The sequence below is a fragment of the Takifugu flavidus genome, chromosome 5 (genome assembly GCF_003711565.1).
Source record: "Takifugu flavidus isolate HTHZ2018 chromosome 5, ASM371156v2, whole genome shotgun sequence".
Lineage (NCBI taxonomy): Eukaryota > Metazoa > Chordata > Actinopteri > Tetraodontiformes > Tetraodontidae > Takifugu > Takifugu flavidus.
This window is the reverse complement of record NC_079524.1, coordinates 11780186-11799685: the sequence shown is the minus strand read 5'-3', so window position 1 is coordinate 11799685 and position 19500 is coordinate 11780186. Positions and strand designations below refer to the sequence as shown.

At 43.2% G+C, this 19500-nt stretch overlaps 2 protein-coding genes across 10 annotated transcripts; both read right to left on the bottom strand.

The window, feature by feature from the left end:
* Positions 1-1247: 1247 nt before the first annotated feature.
* LOC130526124 (RING finger protein 225) lies at positions 1248-7900 on the bottom strand. Of its 9 annotated transcripts, XM_057033527.1 has the most exons (9): positions 7764-7900; positions 7407-7509; positions 6312-7102; positions 6008-6240; positions 3150-3197; positions 1860-1977; positions 1658-1764; positions 1476-1559; positions 1248-1373 (listed from the first exon to the last, which is right to left on the bottom strand). In XM_057033527.1, exons 3-9 carry the CDS (start codon positions 7034-7036, stop codon positions 1351-1353), a joined length of 1338 nt encoding a protein of 445 aa, XP_056889507.1. In that variant the 5' UTR covers positions 7037-7102; positions 7407-7509; positions 7764-7900; the 3' UTR covers positions 1248-1350. The 9 variants fall into 9 exon arrangements, with proteins under 9 accessions (XP_056889507.1, XP_056889502.1, XP_056889505.1 ...); XM_057033522.1 differs by having other exon boundaries at positions 1658-1977; XM_057033525.1 differs by having other exon boundaries at positions 1248-1559.
* On the bottom strand, positions 7644-17627 carry piwil2 (piwi-like RNA-mediated gene silencing 2). The gene is made up of 24 exons (XM_057033518.1): positions 17513-17627; positions 16409-16820; positions 15682-15787; positions 15455-15560; positions 15120-15271; positions 14909-14984; positions 14629-14739; positions 14321-14438; positions 14102-14226; positions 13669-13749; positions 13488-13601; positions 12658-12846; positions 12470-12554; positions 12043-12135; positions 11390-11530; positions 11157-11270; positions 10840-11028; positions 10249-10350; positions 10048-10164; positions 9877-9965; positions 9673-9778; positions 9315-9568; positions 9137-9244; positions 7644-9044 (listed from the first exon to the last, which is right to left on the bottom strand). The coding sequence occupies exons 2-24, from the start codon at positions 16811-16813 to the stop codon at positions 8888-8890; spliced, it is 3138 nt and encodes a 1045-aa protein (XP_056889498.1). The 5' UTR covers positions 16814-16820; positions 17513-17627; the 3' UTR covers positions 7644-8887.
* Positions 17628-19500: the final 1873 nt, after the last annotated feature.

The following is a 19500-nucleotide window of genomic DNA, read 5'->3' as shown; positions in this document are numbered from 1 at the left end:
TACGTGACGGTTGCTTCAGATGATCCCAACAGACAGAAACTGACTGTCATGCTCACCAAACTCGTCCTCTGTGGTGACGTGGTGTTTCGTTTCTGTTTTATACCAGTCACCTTGTCCTCCTTGCTGACTCACAACGACAGTTTTCAAGCCAGAACTACGAGTCATTAATACTTTTTATTTTGCTGCATGTTAATGCAATTCTCTACTCAGCAAAATCAAAAGCGATTGAAATCACAGGCGTTCAAGTTTAACTTGAATTTTCAGCGCACACTGACGCTCAAACACATCGATGCTTGTAGATATTTAGGTGAACCAGTAGGTCCGGCTGTCTAAGTTTCTGGTCCCCAACATGTTGCTGTTGGCCTCCATCATTTCTCTGAAACAGAAACAGGAACTGCAAAGGCAATTTTGGCATCTCATATGTGCCAGCAGTCTCAGTGGTTTGCACGGCATTTAGTTTTAGTTTCGGTCTACATCCTTCTGGTTTGTGTAGGGAGAAAAGAGACCACTCTAAATACACAGGGTTTCCTTATAAAGTCATCCTGCTTCAGTTGTGTGATTTGGCCCTCCACATAAAAGAGATATTTCCTGATTATGGTACAATTTGGTTTAACAGTAGATTCATTTTACTCCTCAGATTTTATGTAGATAAAAAAATCTCTGGATTTTTATATTTGCATAAAAAAAATCCTGACCGATACCAGCTATAGTCACACTTTATGTCTCCAAGTCAAGTTAAAACCTGAAGGCTGAGCTTGAAGCCAACAGTATAACAGCAGTGGGACTCTGTGGAATTCAGCTTCACACACACACACACACACACACTGTACATGTACGGACACATTTAGGGTCTAATACAGTGATACCAGCCTGTGCAGCAGTTACACAGTGGTGTGTTGAATGCCTTTTAAAGCTGTGTGGGCTGCATGAGGAACCACATCTCTGAGTCACGGGCTCAGTGGAGAGACCCCCTCTGCTCTGAGGAACCCCACCCACGCAAACACTCCGCCTTACATACACGCCAGAAGTCCTCACACGTTTATAGCATAGCAGAAACAGTTTGCGCTGCTCACCGGTGGTGCAAGAAAGAATCCACATCCAAACAGAAAACCGCAGTGACGTAAACATCCCGCTGCATGTGGCGCTTAAACAAATCCTGAATCTGCATCAAAGCAGTGCTGTTCTGCCCAACCAAGTAACTATTATTAATTAAAATGGGCTCTCCAAAGCAAAATCACTCACTGAGATTTATTCAGCAAACAATTTATTAATTTCTGTGTTAAAATAAATACATGTTAAGGGTCATGCAGCAAGGTCATGTTCAGTAATGCTTTTAAACGGATGTCCTCTTCATTTGCTGCCCTTATTCTGCTCTATGGGACATGAAATACGTAAAATGTTGTTCCATCAGGACACCACACACTGCTGAGGTTCTGATGGTCCAGTCCCAGTCTGAACCCTCCAGGGTTCCTCACCTGGTTGTACCTGAGCTGCGGCCAGACCGCCATCACCCTCCTGGGACCGGGACGATGGCGTGCTCCGACTCTGACTCTGGAGATCTGCAAGTTAAAGCTCGTAAGGTTTCATCTGGCACAGAAAGTTACAGATCAGGAAAAGGCAATAATTAACAGAGCTCTTATCACTATTTTAGTCCAACCTGTGCAAGTGTGTGTCTCCTCTGTGAAGACCTGCAGGAGGACGCGTGCAGAGAGGAGCAGCAGCCAACGACAGGCCTGATCTGGGTCTTTCCTCCCTGGTGGCCTCCTGCATTGGGGAGGTGGGTAGAGGACATGGCGGGGGTGTAAAGCACGGAGACAGCGGCGAGGGTGGGGTGAGGAAGACGTGAAGGTGCCGGTTGCCTCCATAGGTGCTGGTTGCAGTACGACGTGTGCATGATCGATGTCCAAACTCCTGCTCTCACATCAGCTTCAGTCAGACCTGCTGGATTTCCTCTCTGTGACCAACATCTCCAACCTGCTTTCAACAAGAATACAGACATTTTATATACATGCTGACTATGAGTACGTGTCTTCCCCCACAGGTGGAACCAAACCAACTCAGAACATTTTTGTTGTCGGCTGAAACTATTTTGGGAGTCATGGCAACCCCTCCTGTCTGCAGGCAACTGTCTGCTCGTCGTGTGTCGCTGAAGGGGACAGATAACGGTCACGATTCTGTCCTTTCAGCTGAATCTGTCCTCATTTTACATCAAAGATGAAATCAATTTGCCGATCTCTAGTTGTAAATCATTGTAACAAACAGTAATAGGTCACACACTCACACAAATAGGAGCTGTTTTTAGCCTCCTGCTGCCAAAGCCAGGTGGCATGGTGGTTATTACACAGATTAATCTAGAACACCTGTAGACAATCACACCCCCCCTCCACAACAATAAAAGTAACTTTCTTTTGACAAGGACACAAGCCTCTTTTGTCCAAGATTCTATTTTTATTCTTGTTTATTTTCACACAGATCTCCTTTGAGACGGCTCAAAGCTGACGTGCGTCACTGTGCTAAGAACGAAAACCGGATCCTTCATTCACACAACATGCTTTTAGACACTTGAGCAGCTCATGTTCGTGCTTTTGACAAGTACCCAGACAAACCTCTGACCTCCTTCAATAATGTAGACAATGTTAAAGGGCACATATGCAAACGAAAGCAGCCACGGCTTGACTGTGGAGGTTGTCGCTCTTCCAAGTCACTGTAGTGTCATCTATTACAGATGTCAGTACATTATTCTATATGGTAAAGGTATTTTCTGATCTTTGTCAGTTCTCAAAGGGGGGTTATTGCTTCCGCCCCTGTATTAGTTGGAAATTACCAGCTAATACAGTATTGCTTAAATTCAGAGGAAGGATTGGCAGAAATGTCTGTGCCAAAGTATAATTCCTCCAGGATGAACCACAAAGACAACCAGTGAAAGATTGCTTCAGAAAGGATATGACTGATTTCACAGGCAGAAGGAAGTTCTGAGTATGGTTAAAGATGTTGGCTAATGAGGTCACTGGTAGATGAATAAAGGGGAACTGGAACTATAATTAAAAAGATCCAGGGTATAAACTATTATTCTCTAGATGCTTCTGTAGCTTATGTTTAATTTTCTGTGCATGTGAATGTTTGTTTGATGCTACAAAACATCTGAATACCGATGTGCTGGGTCACTGCTGCCAGGAGGAAAGGCTTGGCCTCTGGACCTGCAGTGAACAAGAAGAGACAGGGGCATGTTAGAGCATAATCGCTGGTATTTCACCTCAATAATAAGAGGCCAATTATTCCCAGACCTGTTATTATAGCCGCTAATACCCTGGAGGTCCATCTCATGGTGATGGCTTAATTGTAACAGGGATGACTTGAACCGCCATTCCTTTTCATGTGGGCGCAAAAGATCACAGCACAGCACAGCTATCTGGCTCCAAACAGGACACTAACTTCCGTTTCTCTTGGCCAACGTCACGTGTAATTCTCCGCTCAACCTTCGACCTGCTGCTAAGAGTTTTCCTGCCTTGCAAAACCTACAGAAATTTCTGTCCTCTGCAATTTCCTCATTTCATCAGCACCGACTGATGACACTTTGCTACCATTACTGGGCACCAGGCGGCGCTGTCTGAGGTCAAGGTCAAACCGGGATGACTGCTGGTGACAGGGATGCGTCCCTTTTTGTGGAGCTGCTGGTTTGTTTACATTGTGCATACATTGTGCACATTGATGTCTTGCGTGTTGACATCATTCCAGATATCCCATTACACCAACCGACCTGCTGTCTTCATGAAATGACTTACATTCCCAATCTAAACTGATGCTTTCTGATCAACCGGACCCTAGTGGCTGGAACCTTCATCCTCTTTACCTGAGCTGTGAGCACCAGGATATACTTTCATTTTTGACAAGTGAGGACATTTTAGCTGGACCTCACAGCTACAAAGGATTGTTGTGGTTTAAGGCGACTTAAGGCTTCCTCATGCTATGTCGTGGTCACGGTTTGGATCAGAGCAAGGGAAGAGACTCCATTAAGTAAGGCAAAGTCCTCACAAAGATAGAAGTGTGTGTTTATGTGTGTGTTTTATAGAAGAAGCCAACAGAAACACAAATGGAAATATAAAGCACTTTGTGGTGAAAAATGAAGGTGTCGAGATAGAGGGAGACATTTGTAATGAATGTCATTGTTTTCTCTTTAGAATCAGATTGGTTTTAAAAAGAGTTAAAATCCACTTTTGATTTTAGAAAATGAACATTGGCTGACAAGTAGACACACTTATGAATGAGGTCAGATTGTCACATCCCTACTTTCACTGACAGGATGCATGAAAACAAAATTAAGATACTGACATTCTTAATCACAACAGCTATTCTATTTATTTTACATTATTTTTGGATGTGCAAAGCTTCAATCTTCCAGATTTTCCATTACCTACAAGTCAAAATAAGATGACAGAACCATGTCAGTTCAAGCTTTTGGGCAATAACATTCTGCAACCTTGAAATTGTCTATTTAAATTCAGTTTTGTGGGATTTTTTTTTTTTTTTTTTACTTTTCTGGTGTAATGTAATGAATCAGTAATGAATCACACTAAACACTGGAGCCCACAGGGTGGCCAACACCTTCACCTTTTCCCTGTAGTGAAGCTAGTGTCAAGAATGTTGTCAAGAAATACTCCTATAACACATTTTTCAAACCAAGTGAAACAGTAAAACAAGCTCTGTCCTGGAGTTTAGTCACTAACATTTAGCTGAAAAAACAAAATGTTCGAGAATGAACTTCAGGATGGATAATCCTGAAAGGTCACATGATACTGATCATAAACTATTTTTAAGTTCTCTAGATCTTCCCAACAGCAGAGGACAGTGTTGTCTCCATTTTTCAGCATTAGTGTAGTTAAAATGTTCTCCAAGTACATAAATTAAACAGCAAAAACATTGTTTTGGACAGTAATTTGACAACACAACATACATCAGTAGATTCTATTGCCTGCTGTGATCTCTTGGTGGGCAGATTATAGGAGTTTGAGATTTCAAACACCTCCCAAAATAAAACCCGTTTAACAAAATTGGGAGCTTTCCTGTAAAGAACTGCCTTTTTAAAGAGCATACCAAATGAAAAACGACATCTTTGTGAAAGCTGCAATTATAAATTTATTTAAGCTTTAAAGTGACAATGGAGTACACGTCCTACTAAAAAGTTCCATAAATATATAAAATCATTTATTTTGTGTGTTGCACTAAAACAAGACAACCCCCCCCCCCCAACACATGGAATCAGATTTAAGATTTTTTTTTGACAACTGACAGAACCTATGCTACAAAAGGAACATTACAATATTAAAACAATTAAAATTAGTTGTGCTGAACGTCAGTCGGTATAAGCAACAGTTTTAGGTAAAGAAAGTGGTTTGGGAGTTTGTGGGACAAAAAGTACCACAGAAGACAACTATGAAATATTTAGCTCCTTCCTGTCACAGCGAAGGTTGTCTCAGATCATTTTCAGGGCCCCTGTTTAGTCAGATTCAAACGTGGAACAAAGCCTTTCAAAATGCCAACAGCTAGCAGACAGCGCCACCTGCTGGCAGGGTTATGTACATCTAGCCTTACCCAGTTTGTGTCTAAACTGGGTTAAATCGTTGAACGTTATTCCAAATAAGAACTGATGACATCAGGCAGTCAAAAAGTCCAGCTTCACTTCAGTGCTGCAGGTCATCCCTAGAAATGTGTATAAAGCTGTGTTCTGTAGTGTTTAATAGTCCATTTCAGCTCAAGAGTTCCCATTATTCCAGAAAAAAAATAAATGATGCAATCCCTCTTTATCTTCTTGCAGTCTGGGGATGATGAATGTTACACATCTGGATCAGTTTTCAGCTTAGTAGCAGCAGAAGTGAACCAGATGTGGCTCACAGACTACACATAAATCCCCAGAGAAGGTGGAATTCTACAGCTCACTCCGGAATCCCTTGCGTTTTTCCATCACAGACTTACGCAGAGGCAGGACTTGACGCAACGCGACGTTACTCACTTTTGTCATTTGGTCTGAAGGTGAAGAGGAAGACGATAATGCCCATCAGCAGGACAATCATCAACACCACAGATGTCAGGAGGAAGGCTCGGCACGCCGGCCTTCCCATCAGCCGACTCAGAGCCTCACTCACACCGCTCGCTGCGTCGCGATCCCTCGCGGGTGGGCTGGGAAGCCCGACGTCTAGAGAGCGGGCTGACCTCCGACGCCATCTTCGCATACCTGCAAAAGATCTTGACAGGAAAAAGGATATGACTTTCTCTTCCTGTGGTGGATAATTGAATTCTACGGTCAACAGCCTGACCTTTTGACCTGAAGCCTCCCTTTGTTGCGCAGGAAGCGGATGCTGTAGACTCTCTGCATCGCGGCCGGCAGGTAGGTCAACACGCTCGCGTCTGTAGCCAGCCTGGGCAGCCCGAGCGCAGGCAACGTGGTGACCCCGCGGCAGAGGGGGCACTGGATGGTGCTGGGCTGGGCCGACTTGACGTTGATGCGTGCCAAGCACTCCAGGCAGAACGTGTGTCTGCACTGAAGCATCTTGGGACAGCGGAAGACATTGTTGAACTGGCTGAAGCAGATGGCGCACTCCAGGTCCGGGCACGTGTTCTCCGAGCAGCGGGACTGGAGGGGGGACAGATGGAGGTCCGGGGATGGGATGATCACAGAGACCTGGTAGGTGGGGGCAGGGAAAAGGTTGGGGGTAGAAGGGGTTTCTGGTGGCAGAGTTTGACCCGTGTTTGGCTGGCCGGGTCCGAGACCAAAGCCTGGATCAACCCCTGGGAGCATGGAGGTGGAGTGATCTGGGGATGGGATCAGATTTGGGCCTGAGGAAACCTGAAAGGGAGCAAATCTCACAACCGACACGCAACTGTGGCCCGTTTGGACGGCTGACGGTGGCGACGGCGTGGCCAGGAGAGCTGGATCACGGGAGGGGTCACAAAGAGGGTCGCGAGAGGAATACAGCGGCAGAGACGGCTGCGAACCCAAGGAGGCGACGTCACTTGGATCTGGGGTCCCGTAAGAATTCATGAATGTAGGAGCACAGTTCCGTGAGCCGGACTTCTCAAACTTTCTTCAGGTCTTCAATCTTATGAACTAGTGAAAGTGGGGGGGGGGGGGGGTGGGGTAAGAATCAGGAGTATAAACTGTTTTTCAGTCGCAATTTGCCTAAAGAATAGACACCTTTTTAGAAAAAATAAGAACTAAACATTGCATCGTGGCAGCAAAACAAACACACACACACGCACGCACGCGCGCACACACACGCGGGGGGGGGGTTGTCATATTTGCATGGCACCATTTTCTTTGTTTCATGCAAACCAGCCTGGACTCCTGCTGGGAAACATACAGGGAGAACAAAGATACACTGCAGCCATGTTCCCAAGGTGCAGTCACATACCTGCAGCAGAACCTTTAGAACACACTCATGGTGCACAAACGTGAGCTGAAGTTGAAATCCCCGCTCGAAAAAGCCAAACTGACACGCAGCCTCCCGCGTGGATCTAAGGATCAAACGGCAATATGAAGATCAAAGGAACTGAAAGACTTGTCTTTTTAAGTCCTACCAGAAACTCAAGAAGCAACATTTAAAACGGGCCATTTCAAACACGATGGAATTAACGGAAAACAAAAACCGTTTTCGCGTAATTTGCGTGTCGAGTTTATTAGAATCTGGTTTACAAAATGAGATGGATTGAAGCGGCAGAGATTTTAAGACAAAACACTCACGACGAAATCTGCAGCTTTATCTTCTCACCTTGTCTAAATTCTTCCAGCCAACAGGTCGGTAAATCCTCACAGAACCCGCAGAATTTTACATGGTGCCAGTTTCCTTGTCCATCCCACAAGTCAGGTTCCCTGTTGCTTTTTCCATCCCCGCACATTTGAATAACAGGAGAAAGGAGGAAATTGTTCAGTTGGCGCACCTGCTGGCCTCTAACCTTTAGCTGCCCCAGCAGACACACCTGAACAAGGCGAGTCTCATTACGAACCTTCACGCCTGCGTCTCCAGCAAGTCAATATTGTTCTAATCAGCACAAACGCAGAGGCCCATTTTATTTAAATCACACGGCTGACATGGATTATTTTATATATAGTAGGAATACATGCATATTTACAGGAGGCCAAGGTGATGCAAAACTGTGAATTTAAAGAATGAAGGAACAGCAGAATGGAGGAATTTCAGGTTCCTCAAGTCTCCAGGATCTGATGTCTCCAGCAGGGACGTCCATGAAATGGCAAGAGTTGGAGAAGCTGCTGCATAACCAATATATTCAAAAACATTACAAATCTCAACAATCGGAAAAGCCGGAAGCAAGTATCCCATTAGATGAAGAACACAGGGCAGAACACCATGAGGTGAAAATAAAGGATTGGATATATAACATTAAAGCTTTAATGATTAAATGCAAAAATCTGCATTAATGACATTAAACTTCAACACTTCTCCTGTAAAACTCAGGATTCATGAATGTTAATCAAAAACATGTATTAGCGTCCACAGGATGAAGAAATTAAATCCACGTCATCAAAAGGAACCAAAATGTCCACTGCTGGAAATGCACAGAGAGTATGGCCCACTATACTGATCATCAACAGTCCTAGGTATTCATTTCCATGTCGGCCTCTCCGAGACTGCAATGACATCACTCATCTAATGTAAGCAGAAGAAGTGTCTCGTCAAATATTAACAAAAGGCTAAAAGACAGTCAAACTAACATTGTGGTTTGGACTCAATGGAAGGAAGGAGAAAACGTCTCATGTTACAAAGTAAGTACAGAATTTAGAAAACAGGGGTAGCTGGATTTGAACATTTCTGGAACAGATTCAGGAACTGAAGCGCTCAACTCGGGAACAGGATGTGCAGGACACTGCAAGAGCTCAGAGGAAGAAGAGCTTATCCGATAGCTGGATGGATGGCTCCGCGTGCAGGTACTGGCCCGACAGGTAGGCCAGCTTGTGGGCGTACTTGCATGGAGCCGGGACAGGAATGGTCCCAGGCCAGTTCCAGTACAAATGACACATCTTAAAAGTGAGCCTGGGTGGACATCAAAGTGATTTGGTTAATATTTAGATTACCTTCAATCCTTACTATAACATGTTGGCAGTGCTCACAAAGAGCAGCGATACCTCTGCAAATGGTCTGGAGTCAGGTTTGTTGTGTTGTACAACGATATGTAGTGTGTCGGGACTCCGTGACCCTGGCGGATGTGATGGGACATCAAGTAGAAATCCACCCTGAACACAAACCAAACCTGTAGCGTCCAACAGGAAATACGCTGCGTTTGAAGACGCATTCAAAACCCACCATTTTCTCTGAGTAAGGGTGTGATCCAGAATAGTTCCAGGTGGAGGTATGCCAAAGTTGTTTGCCGCACAGGAATAAAGCGTTGTGGCGATGCGTTTTTGGACCACAATGAAAACCAGCTTTGGAGCATAGTTGGGGAAGTTGTTGAAACATTTGATCAGCTGTGGAATCTCAAACTGCTCCACCAAACTCAGCTGCCCCTCTGACACGCCGTCCCGGTACACCACGATCTTGTCGGGCAGGTTGTGGTTCACCTGCACCAAGAAGACAGAGACACAAGGACGGGTGATCAGGAAAGTTTTCTCCTGGATATACCGCCAAGAGTATGAGCCAGATAAGATGTGTTTCTCCACTAAACCTCGTAGTACTTCTGCAGTGCTGCAACAAAGCATATTCTAAAGCCATGAATCAGTTCTTCGTTGGGTGTCTGGAACATCACTCTGGAGTACCAGCGGGTCAGAGTTCTACAGCAGAAAGTGTCAATAAACGTGATAAAACCAGAACATCGTTTATCTGATGATGCAATTTGTGTCGCTGGATAAGTGTAGGACAAAAAGTTCACCCATTGACAGTTGCGACGAACCCCATGACTGAGTGATGCCTCTTGCTGGTGTCATGATGAACATCAACTCCAACCACCATCAGATTTTTCTAGCAAATATACATTTATGTTAATTATGATGATAAATGTATAAACACACACACACACACACACATCTTGATAACCACTCACCAGAGGAATACCGACAGTCCACAACTCTCCTCCCAACTTGCTGTTCACTTGCAACAGAATCTTCTGTGCGATACTTTTTAACTTTGCTTGTTGGGAAATTGTTCGCACATTTATAGCCTAATGGAGAAAAACAAAATTAAAAACATTCAGTGCCCAATGCTTCACATAAAATGTGTACAGACAGTGGACAGTGTTGCAAACCTGGGATGGAATGGGATTTTTGACACAGCAGATCTTCTTTATGGCACTATAAAGGTCATCTCTGTTGCCCATTATGATGCACACTACAAGCTGTATATTTGGCTGAAATAAAGAGCATCACAAAAACTACAAATAACTCAGTCAAAACCAATCACACAACCACAAAAACATTCATTTAAACTTTAAGGACAACATAAAACCATAGATATATTTAAATGTCCCAGTTAAACAAGCCAGAAAAAGAGAATGAAAAGTCTTCTTGTGACGTTTGAGTGTTGTCACAGGTTTGACCTAAAGGTGGCAGCATTACACCACAACGAGGTGCAGGAGGCTTCCTGCTCACACGCAAAAATAAAGGAAATCAAAGCTGTTCTTAATCCTAATGTACTGGCATACACAAATAAGGTTCTGCCAAATCCTTAAATGAATAACAATTACAATTATTTGATCAATCCCACTATTGATTGATTAAACTACACCTCATGCATCCTGCAAGTACAACACTTAGTTGCAGTCATTGCACTTGTCTGGCAAAGCTTCAATTCATGCCAGTTAACGACAGCAGATATAGGCCAAACCATTATGTCATACCTGGCTATTGAGGTGAGACTGAATGCTCTTGACATAAGTGTCAGTGTGATCATCTCTCAGCTCCACCCACATGGGCTTCTCCATATGAACACCAATAGGTCCGGCCACCTTCTTTAAGGTTGTAACCAGCTCCTCAGTCTGCTCTGCACAGCGGCGAGGATAGAAGATAGCCCAGATACTGAGGGGAATCTAAAATAAAATGAATAAAAAAGGAGTCAATCGGCACTCTTTTGGGGTGGGGGGGTGTATGTCAATATGCACACATGTCACCATCAGAAAAAGGAATTTAGACTGTCCAGAATGAGACAATTCCTCACACAGCTGATGGAGACATATCTGACAACCTCTCTGGACCAGGAAAAATCGGTGCCTGTTGTAAAAGATGAAGTCTGGAGGCAGATGGTTTCAAGAGGTAGACTTCTACCTTGAATCTGCAAAACAGGAAACCAATACTGCTGATGTAGAACGACGCAGAACAGCGGCAAACTTGGAGGCATGTGCAAAGAACAGAGGACAATTGTAATCTAACGCAACAGTAACGCACACTCACCATCAAGATTTGTGAGCCGATCTCCAGCCCCCACTGCCCCAATTGCTTTACGCTCTCAGGGTTTGTGCTGATGTTCTTCAGCAGCTGTTTGACCGAGTGTGTGTGCTGTTCTGGAGTTACACTGATGTGCATATTCAGGTCCTGCAATACAAGAGAAACACGGCACAGTGCACAGCTGAATAAATGAGTCCAGCCCTGAGGAAAAGAACATGAGAGTCACCTTTAAACTCTTAGGATGGTTCTCTTAACAAAGTGAGGCACTTTGCCCACCTATTATGCAGTTGTTCTCATTCTGTGTATTATGTAAAACAGCTGAGCTGATCACAAGCTTCTAAAAGCACCAACGGCACCCTGACAATTTACTCTGAGCTTTGCACGACAGAGACAAAGAACGCTGACTGTAGATCAGCAGACAGCAGGGAAGACCATTTTGTTCAAAAGACACCATTCAAGAAAATGTCTTAAGTTCCAAGTGTCTTCGCTCTTAGACACACTACACAAGACAAAAAGCAGCTGGTTCACAGAGGAAACTCGAGCAAATATCACAAAGGGAAATTTATGTTAGGCTGTGATGAAGTTTTTACAAAACCAAAGCAGAAAGGTCACGGATGATATGTTATACCTAAAGGTTAGTGAAAAACGTGCTAGAGCACCTTCATAGCTTTGAAGTCTTTCCTCATTTTGTCAGGGATTCCTGTCATGAAGGACAGCTCTGGCACCAAAAGGATCTCCCCACTGCTGATTTGCTAAAAAACAAAACATTATTAACATTTCAATTATATCTAAAGTACTCCCTGTAATATCACCTGTAATACCATCTCCATCCAGGTGGTGGCGTCTGCACATCTCACCTTTGGTGGCAAATTCCTCAAATATTCAATACACTGCTGCCAAATTATCGTACATCAAAAAAGGAAGAGATCTTATGTATATTTAAAGAACTAAACACAGATTTTTGATCACTCTCTGGGACAAATCATCATTCGAGTGTTTCAACAAATTTTATACATGTTTTACATCACAACTTCTTTACATTTGCTCAAATTTATTGTGTAAAATGAGAGGGTGATTCAATTTTACCTTCCCTCCTGGTTTCGACCTCTCTTTTGGCCAGTGCAGGAGCAGGGGCTGGTCGACCTCTTTAATTGTAATCCCGTAGTTCTTACTGTCGACACGAGGAAGCCCAGTGTCCAATGAGCAAACGTTATCACAGAACACAAAAGGGCAGTGTAATTTTCTCTTTCACCGATGTGATGGATCATTGTCACCTGTAGTACTCCACAAAAGTGGTTTTGGTGCCATCCATTAAAGTGAAGGTGTCTTTGGGGGATTGGTTCCACTTGATATCATCAACCCGGTAGGTGCGGTTGTTGTAGCGGGTGATAACGATGCTGCCGACGAGTTCTTTGGTGCATTCCTCTTGAAAGTTTTCTTTGCTTTGATGGTATAATGTATTCCTGGCATTAAAGACATTTTTTTTTCCAATTCTGAGTAAGAGAGGACTGCCAAGACTTTGTAAAAGACTGCACATCTGATAGATGAGCCACTCTATCTGGAAAAGGCTGCCCCCACATTTACCCTGCAATCCCACCGGGTCCCCACAGTGCAGTGTTAGAAGTGTTAAGGATGTTCACAATAGACAGGCTATGGATATACCATATTCAAATATGCATGACTCACATGTCCATCAGTATGAAGCATCTCATGTAACTGTATTCACTGCATGTACTGTTTGAAGTTGCATTTTTATAGTTTTTATAGTTTTATATTTATATTCATATTCTATTTTTAATTTATTCTATTTTATTGCTTATTTTATTATATTTTTATTATCTTTAATAGGTTTAATGGGGTGTAATGGTGGTGGGAAATTTTGTACAGTGCTGTACGTTTCTTTGGAGATGCTAATTTCCCTGATGGACACCCCCTAAAGGGATCAATAAAGTACTCTTGAATTAAACATGAAATGTCCTGTAGAATTTAATATTAATCAGAGCCAATTTCTAACTCGGTGCCAAGAAATGTTATCAAACACACCAAACCATAGCTAAGCCACGCGAAATAACATGTGGTCAATATTCCAAACTCCGTAACTCACATGATGTCCATTACCGAGTCGTTCCTCAAGACTTTGTGAGAGACATCGACACACATGTAGAGGCCTCCGTCTGTGTGTTTGATGCAGGTGGAATAGCCCGGCCACACCTGCAGCCTAGAAAAACCGAGAATAATGAAGAGACTGAAGCCGTTGCCTTCGTCTTTCCGATTGCGACTCTTACCGATGTTTTCCGATGATGATGGCACTTTCGGGATCGTAATGGTTTCGCCCCACCAGCTTCAGGCCAATGATTTTCATTACCCTTGAATGACAAACCAACACCAGTGTAAAACCTGACAGAAGATGTGGCAAGTAATTCCATTTTATTTATTTCTCCAGCAGTCTCACTTTCATACGCATTTTCCCTCCACAGCCAGATCTGAGTCAACATGGGAACTAATGCGAGCTTGTGTACAATTCCATTATATCTCTCAGACACCTAATGCAATTTAAATTGGATATATTCAATAGCTTCATTTCCAATTGCATTAAGTTTCCTTAACACACAAAATTGATCTATTTTAATGTCTGTGTACATTGAAATAAATTCATTTAATTCAGATTTTGCTCCCTGAGTTCAGGTCATGTTTGGAAACCTGTTAACAAAAGATTACCTCCTCAGCACAACGTTGTAGAACGGGAGACACAAGTCAGAGGTGGGTGGTAAAATCTTCGTCATCTGGATTTTAATTTGTATCTCCTCTCCATCAGTGCGTCTCACAGCTTTGAGATGAACCTCCTGCAAACACAATGGAAAAATAAATTCGTTAGAATTCCCTGACACTCCCCAACCCTAACCCAAATGCCCTGGAGACTCAACTACTGAAACATACATTGTCCAACTTAACAGGCAGGTAGAGTATGGAGCCATCGAAAGCTACGACGCTCCCTGTGGTGGAGCGGTGAGCCTCCATCATGGCAAAACGCATGGCCATTGATTCAATATTGGGACTGCAAGAAATCACCCAATACGGGAAAGAATCGTTTCAAAAAACATACCCTTTCAAAATGCATCTGTGGATTTATTTTAATACAGGAAATAACAAAACTATTGAAAACCATCTGTGTAGACATTAATTGCAACCTGAACACTTAACAGTTAAACTATTGCTCAACACGTAACATTCACAGCGATACTTACGTGAATGAAACATGGTATTGATAAACGGCTTCATTCCTGCAGTTTACTGGGATGTGGTTTGAGCCAATGGCTAAAGGAGTTCCTTTTGTTCCACTCTTGTCAAGCGGTTTGCTGATATCAGATGGAGAACACGACATTCATCGCCACACGATCATTCATCCAACTCCTATCAATACAGCTGCTAACGGTCTTGATACAGGAGCAGTTGTCACAGCATCATTGTGAACGTCAAGACACTGGGATTTGATGTGCATTTTGCCTTCTCTTTAAGAATATTTACCGAACTTCCTCCATTTTCAGCTCCTTCTTCACAGGTTCAACAGCAGGAACATCAAATACGTCTTCAGTGGTCGGTGCTGAGGTCAAAGTTCATGACATTATTTGCATTCTAAAATGCAGTTATCTTCTTAGATATCATCTAGACATCTCTTATGTTATTAAAACAGAAGGACAAGGCAAGTATCCAAGAGACATTTTGCTGTATTTCTTACCAGTAGGTTGACTCTCACAGATTGTGTGTGCCTGTTTGTCAGCTCCAGGAGGAGTGAGACCTACTAAAAAACCTCTCCCTGCTGCCATTTGGGGAACCGCAGCTCTTCCAATCCCCACCATCGTCTGGTGAGAAAAGGCTGGGCTTCTGAAACTGTAAGATCAGGGGGTGGAAGGGTTTTTGAAACGTATGCTGAAAATTAAAGGTAAACTACTATAGAGAAGCTCAAAAATATAAGACTCCTGAATGTTACCCAAGCACTTCCACAGAATTCTCCTTACACACGAGTGTCCCACAAAATCACTTCAGGACCACTTGTCTCTCCTGATTACATACCTACTTCCTCTCCCCATCATCTCCTCAGGTTGGTGCCTGCTCTCTGGTCTACTTATCCCACTTACCGGGGAACCTTCCAGTGGCTTCACCTCTCCCGTTTCTCTTCCTGCACAAAAAAATTAAGTTCACCAGAATGGATCATGTAGAACATAAACACTACAAATTTAGAATTCCACTGATATTACTGGTGAAGCCGATACAGTGATTTTTCAATGAACTTTACTGACCCACAGGACACAATCCTCTTCCCAGTGGGATCAAAGCGTGATCAATGCCTATTCCTCTGAACATGGAGACAAGTGCTGATCTTTCAGCATGTGCTGGCAGTCCCACCTGCAAACAGCCAAAGGCGTTAGCTTTCATAATATGGGGAAATATATCCAGAGAAAAGTGACCCCCAATTTCCACATAAAGCATCTCGCACTGTGAAGCAGATACACTTCCATTCTAGTGAGTAGCTGCATTTCCACAGCGAGTGCCTCAGTGCGTCCCAGAGGCACCACGGCGCTCCGCTGTGGTGGAGGTACTCTCCAGTTTTATTTTTCAGCAACTTCGCCTCCACGATGTTCACCACACCGAAAACACACACGACACATGGTAAATGCTACGATACGACAATCCTGTGTATGGACAGTTCACATCCTATTACGCACGTTGTAAAAGCGAGGTTCCGAGGAAAGATAGACAAGGAGAAATTGATGGTTAAAGTGGAATTATTTTTTACAAACACCGTGGAGCCTTTCTACAAGGATACAAACCAAAATGAGTTTTGGGTGTGAACGTCGGGTTCAACCATCCAGTTAATTGTCAGCTCAGGTTTCTGAGGTGTTTAAATTGAGTAGTAATAATTGTCAAGTGCATTTGTGATCGAGCATGTCGCACCCGATTAATGGCGACGCGTGGCACAGAGGCTTTATGTGGAATTTAAGGGGAAAGCAAGCATCTAATCTACACCGGTTTCGTAGCAGCAGGCTCTTGCGTTACATGTTGGGTTATGGGATCAGATAGAGTGCCTGGTTGCTGTTGTGGCTTCAGACCCTGGAAGATGGCACCTCTTGCCACCCCTACTTTTGCTTCCCCAGTTGAAAGGAGAAGGCCTCTGCCTTGGTCTGACTGTGCCACCAGTCCTTGTGCACGTCCACACACGGGTTGAGTAGGTGGGAGTGTCTCTCCCCGTCCTTGGGAAGTATCATGGGAACTGGGGAAACTTCTGGTCTGTCCTATACCCAGCGCTCCTGCGGAGAGGGACAGCCCTCTACCATGTCCTGCAAAAACCTGCAGAGGCTGCATTGCTCTTCCGCGTCCCAACGGCGGAACGCCCGTCATCCTCTCGAGGTCAGGCGGCGTGTTCGAGTCCATTGGTCAGCTGTGAAATTAAATTGCAGAAGTTTACATAACGAGTACATCTATACAGTGAGTAAACCGCTCCCATTTTAGTAACAGAGGATTTATTGTACATCAATGACACAATGTGACCAACACCATCATGACCTGAGGATTTTTTCTTTTACATTATTTTTGATTTAGATTTCCAACACGTTTTTTCCTTCATATTTCTGGACCGATCGCACTCATTCAAACTGCGCCCGTTTCGTCGCTTTTTCGTGATGGAGGCTTGGGCGTATTGGCTCGATCTCCTCCCTCTTCTCCCATTTCAAAACCCAAAAAGAGATCGTTGTTTAAATTGACCATTTAAAGGCCATTTAAAGTTGTCTGACAATTTAGCGGCAACGGTTATTAGCCAGACAATATGGCGCCTTAATCCTCAGCCTCCAAACTTACTTTAATGTCACCGTCAACCAGGGTGCTTATTAATCCGTCCAATAAAATAAATAAAAACTTTTCACCTTAACAACCGAGGTCACCTTGCTTGAACAACAACAAAAAAGTGAAAATACCTAGGTAGCTATCTAGCTAACAAATCACGTGACCAAGCAATTAAACGTGAGGCTAAAAACCCAATTAAACGCAAGTATAAACTAAAGAAAAGGAAGATTTTGCAGATTTTGTTAAACATCATGAGCGCAAATAGTTGACATTGTGGTAGAAACTACTTACATTAAAGTGGAGCGCTATTTCTTCTACCTGGCTCGACGTCGAAACAAGTCTAAATTAATCCATCAACCCGAGGGATCACCGCCCATTCGCTGTTCTGATAGGACAATCCCCAGATTCTGCAGGATGGTATTGGTCTACTGGACCTGTCAGTCACAGATTGTAGTTGTCTTGAAATATGAAATATGACGCCACCTAGTGTCGATCTTCTGTTATATCGTGAACGAAAAACTAAAGTAACAATTTTTGGATTTTAAATGTGTGTCGGGAACTATAAAGGATTAATTGAATTTCATAAATGTTTTGTAGACCTTAAGAAAGTGTAGGAAACTGGAGGTATTTTGTCAGGCAGAAGGTGATTACTGCTCTTTAAAATGTATAACTGTACAGAGATTTGGTTTTTGGGTCAGCAGTCACACGCATGGCCAATCAGTCTAATGCACTTTTTAAATATGACAGACAGAAATGCCCCCAGAGGCATTGAGGCGGCAACATTATGCTAAACTTTGGTTCTTCTGAGAACAGATGATCTTTTTTAAATTTATTTTTTAGAAAGTAACCATTCTTTTGCACTCTCAACATACACAGACTCCCCCTCTAAAAAGGAAGTTCAAGATTGACAACAGGAATTACAATATTTATGTTAACCTTACACTTTTGTTGTATGGGGCGCCTGCTCCTTTTATCTAGGAAGAAAGAAAATATCTATCATGTGTATCAGGTTCAACATGCTTGATCAACAAATCCAACATCTTACACATATTCACAAACTGTGGGGGTTGTCTCCTTCCACGCATAAAAGAACACCTATTTGATCTTTGGTACACATTGAAATGGGAACAAACCTTGACAACTGCTTATGAAAAAAGCTAAAAATAATAGACTCCTTCCTTCAGCAGAGTTCAGCTTTATGTTAAAAACAAAATAAAGGTCATATTCCTCTTCAGCATCCAACCTTTAACAATCCAAACAGGAAGCAAGCTGAAGAAGTGCTTATTACTGCTATTATTAGCATTTATTTATTTACCCCAAGTCTTTTTTGGAGATCACAGGTGAAGGCAGACGCCTCCAAGGGGAGGAGAGCTTTGGTGTCTATTATTGTATGCAGGGAGGTGATGCTATTGATGTTCTAAGCCCAGCCATAACACAGCCTTGGGTGAATACATGCCATTTAAATCTGTAACATGTGTTGCTCTGCAGAGAAATAAGCCTGTCCATGTCAATAACAACAAAGTGATATGACCTCGTTCTCTGTTTCAGGATGTTTGAACACGGGCTTCTAACAGACACCCTGTTTTAGTCTTTGAGGTGTTTTTTTTTATTTTGCTCTACAGGAAACAAAGATGAGAAATGGAATGTGACGTTTCCTTCCTCCAGTTCATCAGTCGGTCTCTTCACAGAGTTCTCTTTTCATATTTGGAGCTGTTGAGGTGCTCATTTGTGAAATGTGTTTACTCAGTCTTTAAATGTGTGAATGAAAAGCAAGTAATAAAAAGATCGACCTTCTCTGTGCTATTTTTTTTACCTCTTATTCATGCTTCTCTCAACATAAAGCAGTTACATCAGATAGTTTTTCTTCAGTTGTCTTTTTGTCCTTTCTTGGAATGAGGTTTTTTTTAAGTGAGCTGTTTGCCGCCTCCATCCAGGCCTGACTGGGTCACATTATTAAGGTTACGGTCACTCTTCTCCCTCTTCAGAAAGACAAGATGTTCGATGTTTACGTCCCTCTGGCCTTTGAAAAGACGAGGGCAATCAGCAGCCACTGGCCCTCAGCTTTAATTTGCGTCTCAGCGGCAGATATTTGGCTACAAATGATTGACAGAGAAGATTACGCCTGTTCTGTTCAATGGCACAATTTGGCTCCAAACTGGGACAGTTAATGGTGTTACCTGTCACGTCTAATGCAGCATGTGTGGATCAGACCCGAGGGCAGCTGTTGGCAGTGGACTCTGACATTTAACTGTCAAAAAGATGATTGACACGCTGATGTA

What these genes read in the sequence shown, in the direction of transcription:
- LOC130526124 (XM_057033520.1), bottom strand. Translation starts at nt 7,036, where the DNA reads ATGAATTCTTACGGGACCCCAGATCCAAGTGACGTCGCCTCCTTGGGT. An exon ending in CTTCAGACCAAATGACAAAA is followed by an intron (nt 3,198 to 6,007) that starts GTGAGTAACGTC and finishes TGTTCACTGCAG; the next exon opens with GTCCAGAGGCCAAGCCTTTC. An exon ending in AGCAGTGACCCAGCACATCG is followed by an intron (nt 1,978 to 3,149) that starts GTATTCAGATGT and finishes TCTTGTTGAAAG; the next exon opens with CAGGTTGGAGATGTTGGTCA.
- piwil2 (XM_057033518.1), bottom strand. Translation starts at nt 16,813, where the DNA reads ATGGACTCGAACACGCCGCCTGACCTCGAGAGGATGACGGGCGTTCCG. An exon ending in CAATACCATGTTTCATTCAC is followed by an intron (nt 14,439 to 14,628) that starts GTAAGTATCGCT and finishes GATTTCTTGCAG; the next exon opens with TCCCAATATTGAATCAATGG. An exon ending in TTCGTCGCAACTGTCAATGG is followed by an intron (nt 9,779 to 9,876) that starts GTGAACTTTTTG and finishes TTTCTGCTGTAG; the next exon opens with AACTCTGACCCGCTGGTACT.